This window comes from Ceratotherium simum, chromosome 6, assembly GCF_057802395.1.
Source record: "Ceratotherium simum simum isolate JZ-2026a chromosome 6, ASM5780239v1, whole genome shotgun sequence".
NCBI lineage: Eukaryota > Metazoa > Chordata > Mammalia > Perissodactyla > Rhinocerotidae > Ceratotherium > Ceratotherium simum.
Genome location: NC_141905.1, coordinates 73,771,046 through 73,784,959, shown reverse-complemented (window position 1 = coordinate 73,784,959; position 13,914 = coordinate 73,771,046). Strand labels below are relative to the sequence as shown.

General features: G+C 36.4%; 1 protein-coding gene across 4 annotated transcripts in view; it reads right to left on the bottom strand.

The window, feature by feature from the left end:
• Positions 1–13,914, bottom strand: part of ATRNL1 (attractin like 1) — a 773,536-nt gene that overhangs the window by 741,662 nt on the left and 17,960 nt on the right. For all 4 annotated transcript variants that reach the window (XM_087432666.1, XM_087432665.1, XM_087432664.1 and 1 more), the window contains exons 2-3: positions 1,774–1,857; positions 498–611 (exon numbers count right to left, since the gene is read on the bottom strand). In XM_087432666.1, coding sequence (XP_087288792.1) covers positions 498–611; positions 1,774–1,857 — 198 coding nt within the window. The remainder of the gene's footprint in view (positions 1–497; positions 612–1,773; positions 1,858–13,914) is intronic.

The following is a 13,914-nucleotide window of genomic DNA, read 5'->3' as shown; positions in this document are numbered from 1 at the left end:
AGATTTGAGAACTGATAGAAACATTTCCTTTATTAAACCATTTCATAAAGCATAACCTAAGCTTTTTTTTACAGATTTTAAAATTTTATTGTTTCTCTGAATTAAAAAGACAACTATCAAAAATATATATATTTGTCTATTTCTTTGCTAGCTAGAATTCACATTAATCTATCCAAATAGGTAGTTCTGAAAACATATTCAAATCACTTTAAAAGAATAAACTATACACAGCAAGAATAAGAGATATTTAATAAGAAACCTACATTTCTGATATAGCACTTATTTATCTTTGCTATATTAATATTTACATTATTATATATCTACCTAAGTTGACAGGCACAGTATACAACATAGTATTATAACAATCGCTGAAATTTAACCATCAATATCTATGCTAAATTTATTTTTAAGTACAGATCAGTATATATTTAAAATTAATAAATTAGTTACTTTTCTACAACTGACTATAAGTTCATCAAGTAAACATAACTACTCACCTAAGTACAGCTATTAAAGGTGCATATATTGAATCTCCATCATAAACATACATATGATCCCAGCTACATTCTGTAGCAAAATGATTGAATCTTAATCTTAACACTGCATTTGGACTGAAAAAAAAATTAAAATATTTTTTAAATTAATATGTAATATATAAAGCACAGTGTAAAGAAATTTTAGACATAATATTTTATTAAAAACCTATTTACAGATAATTTTTCTATAAATTCTTAATTAAGTCACCAGAGTAAAACACTGATAAGCAGTCATATCTAATTTGTAAAAATGACTTGCAACTTCAAAATCTATTAACAGGCCATATGTATGTATTACCATTTTCTAAAAATTTAGTCAGTAGGAAACATTCTATGTCTTGACTAAGGTAGAGGTTACATAGACTGTATACATTACTGAAACCTTACTGAACTGTACATTAAATATGGGTGCATTTTACTGTATGCAAATTGTACTTGAATAAAATTGATTTTTAAAATTCAACACTCATGAAACAACTATTCTTATTTCTACAGAACCCTTAACTAGAGGCTCTAATAAGGTCTTCAAATTTTAATTGAAAGGTCTCAATATGATACACTATTAAGAAATAAACAAAATGAGACCATAAGTGCACAGAGAATTAATAACTTTTAAGTTCTAAAAAACTTTTAAAATAACCCAAAAAAACCATCCAGTTTTCCAAATACTCTCTTTAAAAATCATAAACTGGCTCAAAAAAATTCATATCAATTCATTTATGATCCATTCATAATATGTTTAAATAGATAAATTCAGTCTCAAGCCCTAATTACTGAAAAATATCTCTAAAAGGATAATTAACTCTCTCTTCTACAAAATGTTCTTTTTTTAACACCCTTAGAACTAAAACGCTGAACAGTATGAACCAATAGCATAATTCAGCATGGAATATTTTTATACTTTCCATGGAGTCTTCAAATTTCATAAAAAGATATTTAAAAGAAGCCAAAAATGCCTATTTGATTTAATGCCAGAGTAACATAGCTCAAAAATAAAATACAAGTAAAAATTAAACTATTACCACAAGTGAAGGGGTACTATAATTTATATTAAACCTGATATCTAAAAGTTGTAAATCTCATTAAAAAAATCGTGAATAATGTTTTCCAATAATATGCAATTGAATAACCTATACAACTATGAAGTTGCTACACTTTAATAATTTAATATTGATATAACAGATTCTTTATCATTTCAGAATAAAATAAATTAATTTAACCCAAATTGTATACTTACTAGCCTTCAATTAGCCATGTACATTTAGTTTTATACTTATAGTTAATTGGACCATCTGTTAAATATCCAGAAGGTTCCGTTAACCTAGAAAACAAAATCATGAAAATAATTATCTTAAAGTGACTTTAAGACATATAGTAGCATAAGAAAATTAAAAAGACATTAAACCAAAGGAATGGGATGTAGGAATTTCCAAAAGGGAGAATTTATTTACACCTTAGGAAAATTTTCACATTGCCATGTATCTCTCCACATCTCAAAAGAACCTTCTTTGGGAACTTTAAATCTTGAAATATTAAAACTGTTTCATTTTACACAGTGGAAAAATCACACTGAAAGACTGAACATTGTACTGATGAGTTCACTGTTGATGTGAAATAAAGCAAGTTAAATTTCCTCTGCACAAAAATCACGTGGAGGCAAAGAATGAAGATCAAATGCACTTTGAAAGATGCAGGTATGGAACAGAGCAATAGTATAAGTACATACCACTTTGGGGAGTTACATTGTTAACTATATTTGCTTTTCATGCAACAGGATTGCTAAAGCAGCTGTCACCAGACTTTACTGAGTTTAGCCACCCGTTTTTATTATCATTTTCTCTGTCTACTTTATTCCTAGTCCAAGAACTCAATCAATTTTAAAGATAGGGTAAATCAAAGGTTTTATACTCTTCTATTTTAAACATAAAAAAGAAATTTTAAAAAAACTTCAGATTTTCAGAATTTAAAAGTATTTAAAACAAGAACCCAACCTACTTCATTTTGTTCTCCTTTAGCCCAATTATTTTATCAACAAAAGACCATATTTTAAATAATAAAACATTTTCCCATCTAGCCTTTACATATTTATATATGCATACACACATCAAGGCTTATCGGTCTTCATATGTTCACATATCCAAACACACATATATACACATACACACATATACATACAGATATCAGGGTTATGATCTAGTTTTAGATAAAATTAAATTTTCCTTATAGTTTAGAGTCTTAAAAATATTAGGGGAAAAAAACTTTCATTTACCTAAAGCAGGGTTGACAGACAGGTCAGTCAATATGAATGGTATTTGTAAATCTTTCATAATCCCTGCAAATTACTTTGGGTAATAAAGGGGCTAATTCATGCTTGGAAAAGTTTTTGAAGAGCAACAGACAAATTCCAACGTTCTCAAATTACTGTAATAACAAATTGAGCATTTTCTACGTGTCAGGCACTACTGTAAGCGCATAATGTGTTACCTCATTTAAAAATTTCAAAAACCCTATGAGATAGTAAGTAATTATTAATCCCATATTACAGATAAGAAAACTGAAGCACAATTTAAATGACAAGTTAAATAACTTGTCCTGATTTTTCACTTCCAATAATACCAGATGAACTAATTCAGACAAACCTCCACTGAAGACAACTTAAAAACCTAAGGAATAATTTTAAAATCTTAAAAGCATCTTATAAGTAACAAAATGGTAAGATCTACCAAGCCAAGATGCAGAAGTCACAAATTCTTTAAGAGGAGCCAGGCACTCAGAGGTACTTTTGCTCTGCAGAAATTTGTCTATTTAGAAATAAAGACTGCCAAAGGGCTGAGAGCGCTTTTGGCAGCGGGGCGGGGGGGCGGGGGGTGGTCAATGTTGGAGGCAATGGCCCACAAAAGGGGCTCAAATAAACAACATGGCACTCTGAATTGGGACCCAGTGTCTTGCTATTAGGGTAACGGTGTACCAGAAGTAACCAGCCCTTACATGGACTAGCTACGAGTCATCTGGGTGGCAGAAAACCCCAAGACTTAACAACTGGCTTAAGGTGATAGTAGAAATGTTAGTATGCCAAGACTCCCAAAAGATGATACAAAAATACTCTCTAAACAAGATAACATTATCCCAGGCCTCAAATTATTTCTACCAATAATTTTCATATAAAATGTCTAGCATGATCAAAGATAATTAGGCATATGAAGATACAAGACAACAAAATAAGAACCAACAGACAATGGGAAGAGAACCTGAAGATATTTCAATTATGGAGATTATCAGATGAGTCCTACAAAACAAACACAATTTACTAAGTTCAAAACGACAAGATTTAAAATTTTGGTAGTTAATTGAAAACTGTAAAAAGTAACGGCATATTTGAAAAAAATAATGGGAAATTCTAATACTGAAAACTATCATAATCAAAATTAAGAATTTGACTCCAATGAACTGAGATTCTAGCTGAGGGCAGGGTAAATACAGAATGGGGAGTGGCACAACAAAATCATAGATATCAATTATGGTCTTGTAAGGATCATATATAACAGCTTTGCATAGTTTCTATTTGCTATTATATGTACATCTTGTCTCTCCTTCACATTTTTATTTTATATACAAGTTGCCGTAAATTAACTTTACCATTTAGACTTAGATAATGAAATATTTGGTGTGACTGTGACTGAATATGAAGAGTAATTAATATAACCAATGACAGAAACAATGACTCTTGGGACTGTGTTTCCTCATTTTAGACAAAGGATGAGAACTTCTTCACTTGGAAGAAGTATATCTTCTTAGGTATAAATATAGTGTTGTTTGGTTTTTGGGGAGTTCACATGTGTTCAGAAGGAAGCATACAGAAGCTGAATAATCAAAGGGTAGACTGTACCAGTTATCCATCACCTCTCACCTCAAAATTCACACTATTTGCCTACTCTGTGAAAATAGATCTGGGCCCTTTAAATATTTTTTCTTTGCCAGATGGCATGATAAGCTGGCATGCTTCGTCAGTAGAACGCACTGGAGAAACCGCAGGAGAAGAATTTTGCTTCCTGGTTCCAATGTACTCACTCAACAAGCTCCTGCAGCTTGTCGGCTTCTACAGTACGTGATGGCCAGCAGCACCCAGCCACCAACAGCTTCCCCTAGCACTTCCTCTCAGGCAATTTTGCAGCAGAGTGCCTCTAGTGAGACACTGTCCCATGAACAGCTTTCCCCAGCATCCTATAAAGTAATCATAGCAAATCCCAAAGGACAGATGTCAAGCAACTTCCACCAGTGAGGCATTACAGCAACTTTTCCACCATTCAGTAAGCCACAGCGATGCCCTCCCAACAAGGTCTGGATCTGAGGCCAGGAGGCAGGGGCTCTTACTTAAGTGCTCTGTCTCAGCAATGGCTGCTCCTTATACCTACTATTTTATATTCTTCAGTGTTCTCTTGATTTCTTACTAGCCAATTTCTCATTACTTCAATCCCTGTTATAGTCAATAATTCTTTACATTAAACTTTTCCTCTTAAAATTACTGTGTGATTCTCTTTCCTGATTGGACCCAAACCAATCAACAATAATCAAGGATATGCAAAATAAAATCATAATAATATACCACTATGCACCCAACAGAATGGCTAAAATTTAAAAGATTGATAATATCAAATATTGGCAAGGATGTGGAGAAAAAGAATTCTCATAGGAATAAATCAGCACAACAACTTTAGAAAGTAATTTGGGGGCCGGCCCAGTGGCTTAGCAGTTAAGTGCGCACGCCCCGCTACTGGTGGCCCGGGTTCAGATCCCAAGCGCGCACCAACGCACCGCTTCTCCGGCCATGCTGAGGCCACGTCCCACATACAGCAACTAGAAGGATGTGCAACTATGACATACAACTATCTACTGGGGCTTTGGGGAAAAAAAGGAGGAGGATTGGCAGTGGATGTTAGCTCAGAGCTGGTCTTCCTCAGCAAAAAGAGGAGGATTAGCATGGATGTTAGCTCAGGGCTGATCTTCCTCACAAAAAAAAAAAAGAAGAAAGTAATTTGTTATTATCTTGCATAGTTGAAAACAGACATATCTTATGCAGTGGCCAACAGTGTCCGTGCTACACCCATATCCTCTCAGACCCCCTTACCATTTCCAGACACTCCAGCCTGATTTCCTCAGGCCAGCACCTGCATCTTCGTTGAAAGGTTCCCCTCCGGCTGCTGGAACCCACTCTTCCTGTGCATACGGTGGGCTGAAAGTGCCTGTGAATCAACATCCTCCCAGTGGCAGCCCTTAGCCAATGAACGATTTGGTTTAAAGAGTGTAAATACCCCAAGCTTCCTTACCTCTTTGCTGGCCTAATAATGAAGTGCATTTTTTCCCCAGCATTTCCCTGTGGGATTAGGCTCTAGTCACCTACTGTGGTAGTTGACTTGATAACATATGTCTTATTGGCTCCTTCTCTTCTCTGTATCACTTCTGTCAGTGTCTCTGCACCTCCCAAATATACTACACATGCTCAATTCATGTCTCAAGATCTGCTTCAGGGTGGTGGAAGGGAAAGTGACCAAACTGACAATGAGTACCAGGAAGCAGATCTTCAGGATGGGATTCTGGGGTTGAATAATTCACTGGCCAGATGGCAACAAGAGCCACACTGAGGGTGGTGGACAGAGTAGTAAGAACCCATAGCACGCTATAGCAGCACAATGACTAAGACTTTCACTTGCGGTGAATTGAGCTGGGATACCAGCGGAAGGTGATGCACTGACTAATGCAATAGGCATATGTAATATCTCTAATATCTGAAATACAGTATCAAGGGTAATTATAAGGACTGTGGAATTAGTTGATTGCCGTTAAAAGCCATTGATATGTTGAAGGAAGAAAACTGCAGCAGAGTGCCTCCAGTGAGACACCTCCACATGAACAACTTTCCCCAACATCCCATAAGACTCAGTTCACCAACCACCAATTTTAGATATAGTGTTAAGAGCCAGGGGACTCTGTAACATTTAAAAAGACTCTCTACCTAAAGCCCGAGGGTAGATCAAGCTGATAAACAGGCCCAGGACCAGAGTGTGAGAGGAGCAGAATTACAGAAAAAGTTTAATTCACAGCCCTGGCAAGACTTCAGTGCTAAAGACTTCAGTGCCCCTACAAGGAGGTGAAACCCTGATACCTAGGAGGATGTCATCTGGGTAAATGCACTTGAGAAGCTTGAACCCCTAGATTTTTTAGCCCTTTGGGCCTGCAAAAGTCTTTCAAAAGCCAGGGTTGACAGAGAAAAAATTCCCACCCTCTTTAAATGAATTCTTGCTCTTAAGCCATAGCAACAAGTAACACCAGAATTGAATTAAATCAATTTAAGCAATCAACAACAATTGGCTACAATAATAATGCATCCAAAAGCCATGCAATTAGTGGCAACCCCATATACAGTGACCACGCAAAAAGAAAAATTAAAAATTCCCAAATGTTTGGAAATTAAGCAACAGACTTCTAAGTGAAAAGGATAAGTAGAAAATAGTTTTAATTTAATAATACTAAAACCACAATATATCAAAATTTATGAGATGAAGTTAAACTAGTGGTTAGAGGGAAACTTAGAGCTCTAAATGTGTATATTAGAACGTTGAAATCAATTATCCAAGACTACAGCTCAAGAAACTAGAAAAAGAACAGTAAATTAAAATGAAAGTATAAGGAAAGGAATAATAAAGAACAGAAATCTCTAACATAGAAAATAGTCACACAATAAAGAAAATTAACACAACTAAAAGTTGGCTTTATTAAGATTAATAAAATTAGTAACCCCCAGCAAAACTGATCAAGAAAATAAACATATATATTAATTATCACTATCAAAAAGGATGAGGGACATCACTACTGATGCTATACAAAGAATAAGACATTAAGAACAACTTCATATCAATGAATTTGACATTTTAGATGAAATGGAAAAATTCTTTAAAAAGCACAACTTGACAAAACCAACACAAGAAGAAATGAAAATCACAAATATCACTAATAAAAAGTCCTAAACAAAATATTATCAAATTTAATCTAGCAGGTATCTAAAAAGGATAACATACAACAGTGTTCCTAAGAGAGGTATGTCTGAAGACCTGGAAGCCCATGAAATAGCATGATAAATTTGAGGAACTGCAAACCATTCAGTAGATCAATGGGGAACATCTAAAGAGGAGACTATATAGGGTAATCCATTTGCCAGTGGTTATAAGAATGGAGAAGATGGATTTAACAGTTACTCAGATTGGTTCAAGGAAGGAACCCATAAATTTAATCGTACTAATCTTTTGAGCAACTGAAATTTACCTAATACTTTTGCATTTAATTTACAAAATCATTTGCTGATACAGTATGAAAATCATCCCATGCCTAACATGAAACCCTTTCAGGGCAAAAAAGCAGCTTTACAGAGGCTTTTTCCTCAAAAACATTGCAAGGCAAATATATGAACAACCCCTGCTGCCTCAGGCAATAGACTACAGTGGAAGCGAACAATACACACACCAAGAGCCTGGGAGGAAAATCTGGGGAGAGAGACTCTTTGAAGAATTAGGGCATTGAAAAGCTATATGCAGTGCGTGGGCCTATACAATGGAATTTGGGAAGCCACATGCATACCCAGGGCAGACCACATGCTCAGAAAAGACCTGAGAAGACTCTACACTTTCACTTCTGGCTAATTTTTTAGACTCAGAGCAAGAAGGAAGTAAAGGCTAAGGCCGAGTCATAAACCTGGCTAAGCACTCAAGAAGTACCCCAAAAGAGTCAATCTGCAAAGACTGGAGAGTTCTTCATGTTTACTTGGCTCCAGGCATTCAAGGAAATCTATGTCAAAACACTAGCTGACCACAAGCTCAAGGAACAGAGACTTTAGACACCATAAACAACAAAGAATACAATCATTACAAGAATAATTTAGAAAAGTCACAAATACACAACTAAAACCTACATAAGCAACAAAAATGAACCCTGAGGAAGGGGAAGAATCTGATTTCTAGAGTTACCACATTATTATAATCAAATGTCCAGTCTCCAACAAAAAATCACAAAGCATGCAAAGAAACAAGAGTGTATTGCCTATTCACAGGAGAAATTAACAGAAACTGTCCCTGAGGAAACACAGACATTGGACTTGCTAGACAAAGACTTAAAACAACTGTTTTAAATAGGCTAAAGAGTTCAAGGAAACCATGGAAAACAGCTAAAGGACCCCAGGAAAATAACATCTCAACAAATAGAGAATATCAATAAAGATTCAGAAATTTTATAGTTATAGCCTCAAAGTCATATTATTTCCATTCTCTCAAGAAGCAAGGTAATAAAAGAGGAAATTCTGTATAAAAGTTTCCTTTTATCCTATCCTACTGAGGGATCTAAACCAGGCTTAGATCAGCAGGGTCCATTAAGAAATTCTTCTCCCGGGGCCAGCCCCGTGGCTTAGCGGTTAGGTGCGCATGCTCCGCTGCTGGCGGCCCGAGTTCGGATCCCGGGTGCGCACCAACACACCACTTCTCTGGCCATGCTGAGGCCGTGTCCCACATACAGCAACTAGAAGGATGTGCAGCTATGACATACAGCTATCTACTGGGGCTTTGGGGGGAAAATAAATAAATAAATAAAATCTTTAAAAAAAAAAAAAGAAATTCTTCTCCCTAGTTTCTAATTCATAGTTTTAACAAATCCCTAAAATCAGAATATTGCCATAATTTAAACTGTAAAACTTTCCAAAATCAGGGCTGAACTTAATGATACAAATTATCAGACATAAATCAAGCCTGTGCAATAACAGTTTAGAGCCTCAGGGACTTAATTTGAAAGAAAATCCTAATTTGGTCCATGACTCTACAAAGCTACTTCTATTTTAATTTCTTCTATAACGCAAGAATATAAGTATAACATATTCAAAAAGCACCTTAATACATAGTTAAGAAATATATAGCCCTTTTTAAAAGGAAATAAAGCTGGAAATTCAATTTAAGAACAGGCAGCCCCCCTTTGCAAGTATTACCTACAACATAATCCATCTTCCTACTTGGGAATACCCCTCCCAAACTGCAGATGAGGAAACGGCCTCTTCTCTCTACTGCTACTGAGGGTCTCTTTCCCCCAAAGCCCCCTATTTCTCTACCACCCCACTCCTCCAACTGCTCTAGTCCTGTCCTATGTTTCCCAACTCCTTACCCTTAGTTTAAAATGTATCTTCCCTCCTCCAAAAACACATACACTCTAGGAGCGACCACTTAGCCCTTATCTCCCACCTAAAGGAGGTAATGCGAAGGAACTGTTACAAGTCCCCCACTAGGCTACACAACAGGAGTACATGGAAACTACCTACTCTGTCCCATCCTCTTTAACTTCAGGGGCACAATTACACAGACTTAAAAGAAAACTCTACTCATTATAGCCCCTGAATTCCTTCTCTACTTTCTTCTCCCATCGCCAGCACTAAAGCTCCTACCAAGAGCCTACCGTGGCCTCCACTACTGCAAAAAGGTTTCCTCTGTAGCATTTCCTCTCTGCTGGAAACACGGGAGGCTGACACCAAACAAGATAAGGGATGGAAAATCCTTCCTCACCACCAAGAGATAGGAGTAAGGGGGAAAAGCCCTTGCCACCTCCACAATAAGGAAAGAGCAATTCTCCCTTTGTAGTTTCCTGATCTCTTCTTTAACCTTAAGAACCTTCACCTCCATGCCACTTGAGCAAAACACTCCCATTACATACTTTGGTCATCTTCACAATCTGTAACTGTTCCTCTTCTAAAATTCAGAAATCTTACTCTCCAAATTCATACTCTGACCACAAACACCTAGTTTTCAATCTATTTCTTCACTTCTTACTCCTAATACCCTTACATCCCAACTGGGTAGAGATCTCCAGAAATTAGGTAGCATATAGTTCAGCTATTTAAAAGGTAAAATAGGCTTCTTACATAACTACTATTTCTAATGTTGTTTCTACAGTGCATTCTAAGTTTCAATTAACTTATTTTAATTTTGTGGCAGTCTTGTTCTTGAACTGAGAACCATATTGACATGTTAACCTAGATCGAGACTCCATAAACTATTGGCCTATTGCCTGTTTGTGTAAATGAAGTTTCACCGGAACACCACCACACCACACCCACTTGTTTACATATGTCTAAGATTGCTAACATGCTACAAGAACAGAGTTTAGTGGCAACAGAGACCATCTGGCCTGCAAAGACTAAAATATCTACTACCTGGCCCTTTACAGAAAAAGTTTGCCAATCCCCGTCTAGATGCCTGCCACATGCCCATATGTCTTCCAGTGTCTCATCTAGCTGAAACCGCCCAGTCTAGAGTCCCTGATCAAATACGCGTGCTGGGCTGTTTCTAACACAGAAGTGGCCACTACTAAATGCAAGAAAACCAGCACAAACATTAAACAGTTAATTAACTAAAATTAAATCAACTTAAGTGCTGTTCTCTATCCTGGCTATGAATATAAAATTGGATTAAGACATTATAAAAATAAGAAAATTCAATAGTTTCAATATTACAAAGTCTCTGAAACAATAAATCCTGTTTATCAAAGAATATGGTTTTAGTGCTGGTATAACCACTCTACAAGGAAGAGTCAGATCCACTCAGGGATAGTGTTTATGCAGGGTCACCTTTGTAAGCCATCCTCACATGGAAGTCTCTTCCTAAAACATTGTTTTTAATTAAAATATTATTTAACAGTTTATTGGTTTCTTTTTAAACAAAATGAATGAAGACCTCTATATTATATCCATTGGTATTAATTTTTTTCCTCTCTGCACATTGATACATTTTTGTATTACACTGTGTTGAGTTTGCATTTCTTCTTGTTTCCTTCAAGTGCACTCTGCATCCCCCACTCCCAAGTCTGCATTCTCTGTCCACCTGATCCCTAATAAAAGTTTAGGTGACCTCATCTGCTACAGCAGTAGTCTCCAAACTTTATCATGCTCCCTAATCAGCAAAAATTTTTATTATATAACTCAAATATATATATTTACATGTAAATAAACATAAACTATTTAAAATATTGTGCACTGTAAATTTAAAAATCAAAATTAAAAATAATACTAATAGAAGTCCTAATATTTTCTTCCCATCCTCCAGTAAGTCATCTTGGGTACCATTCCACTTTGGGGATCACTGATTTGTACAAATCATATCCTTGCCACAGAGTTATTGACTTTCTTAGTTAATCACTTTCTCCCACGCAAGTACACTAACCAAGCTGGCTATACTAGTTGAATTGGCCATCAGCACACACAAAAATCTCTCCACAGACTGGTCTCAGTGATAACAAACAGTATGTGCTCATTAGTCTACTCTCAAGTCTGGTATCAAAGGAAGGAGCTATTTATACCACCCTCTTCCCATGATTTGGGGTGGAAAATAATCGACTTCTGGTAGAATGCCACTGGTAAGTCCATCATCGTTTCTCCTCCAGCAAATAAAGAGAACTTTGTCTATGATCCTTCAAAATACTGTATTCCCACTGCAAATCTCTCCCAATCTCGCCTTCAACTGGGCTTCAAATAGTTGCCAGGACTAAACAGTGCCTTCAGGATGAACGTTACTAAGACCAATACCAAAAAGGTTTCATCATTTTAACTCTTGATAAATTATACTGGAATTGACAACAGCTATTCTGTGTATTCAGAAGACTTTCATTCAAATATTTGAGCATCTGTGGGCCAAATATTATAATTAGGCATTTACTTCAAGATTTCTGGCCATGTTAAATATGGCTACGTCAAGTTGACTTCCACTCCAAGCAAGGGAGCTGCAGAGACAGGAGGAAGAAATTAAGCTACCAGGCAAGATATTTCATTTTGAAGAGACTTGATTCAGTTGTACTCATTTCTTTTTTACTGACTGTAAGGGAGAGAACATATTGTCCACTCTTCTTGTTTCCATGTGGAGGGATTTTAATTAGAGTGACACTCCTGGCCTCTCTCCCCACATCTCACTCCTTCCTCCTTCCCCAGTGGAGAAGGGGTGGCTTCTGATTGGTAAGTTAAGCAGAAAAAACTGGGCATGCAAAGCTCAGCTGATTCTAGGCAGAGGGGATGAATTCTGCCTACCTTCTTCCATGTACAAGTGCCCTGCCTGGAAATATGGACCAGCAGTTGTCTAACTCTGCCTGCAGGTAAATTTAATTTTGAAGTGAAGTATTAGATAGCCCATTATGGCCACACATGGAAGTTATGTTCTCCATAACAATACTGATAAAGCTGATATTTTAGCCATTAACTATCTGACTTCTAGGCCTATTTCTTTCTTTTTTTTAAACTTTTTTTATTATATATTTATTTTTCCCCCCAAAGCCCCAGTAGATAGTTGTATGTCATAGTTGCACATCCTTCTAGTTGCTGTATGTGGGACACGGCCTCAGCATGGCTGGAGAAGCGGTGTGTGTCGGTGCGCGCCCGGGATCCGAACCCAGGCTGCCAGCAGCGTAGCGTGCGCACTTAACCGCTAAGCCATGGGCCCAGCCCTCTAGGCGTATTTCTAACTGACAATGAACTCTAAAATTCTAACAATGATATTCCCAAATATGAGGATTTCAGCTCATTAATGCATTTTTTCCTCAACATCACCTTAAGTCACTGAGATAACTATACAACCCAAACATATTTAAGTTATACAGTCTCTTTCACATGGTAATCATTCTTTTCAAATTCATCTGCTATCTAATGATAAGGACAATCTCTTCCCCTTCTGGCTAAACTGACATCACATCTACTAAGCATTCAAAACCTTAAGGTGTCTATACCATATTTTTCCTATTCACTTTTTGGCCCAAGTGGTACTTCAGAATATGGTATGACAGCAAAAGCGGTTGTAAGAGGAAAGTTTATAGCAATACAGGCCTCCCTCAACAAACAAGAAAAATCTCAAACAACCTAACAGTAAACCTAAAGGAACTGGAAAAAGAAGAACAAACAAAGCCCAAATCCGCAGAAGAAAGGAAATAAAAATCAGAGCAGAAATAAATGAAATAGAGACTAGAAAAAAAATCAATGAAACTAAGAGCTGGTTCTTCAAAAAGATAAACAAAACTGACAAACCTTTAGCTAGACTCACCAAGAAAACAAGAGAGAGGGCTCTAATAAATAAAATCAGAAATGAAAGAGAAGAAATTATAACAGACACCTCAGAAATACAGAAGATTATAAGAAAATACTACGCCAAGTTGATAATCTACAAGAAATGGATAAATTCCTAGAATCATACAACCTTCCAAAACTGAATGAAGAAGAAATAGAGAATTTGAATAGACCAATCACCAGACAGAAACCGTAATCAAAAACCTAGCAAAAAATAAAAGTCCAGGACCAGACAGTTTCCCTGGTGAATTCTAC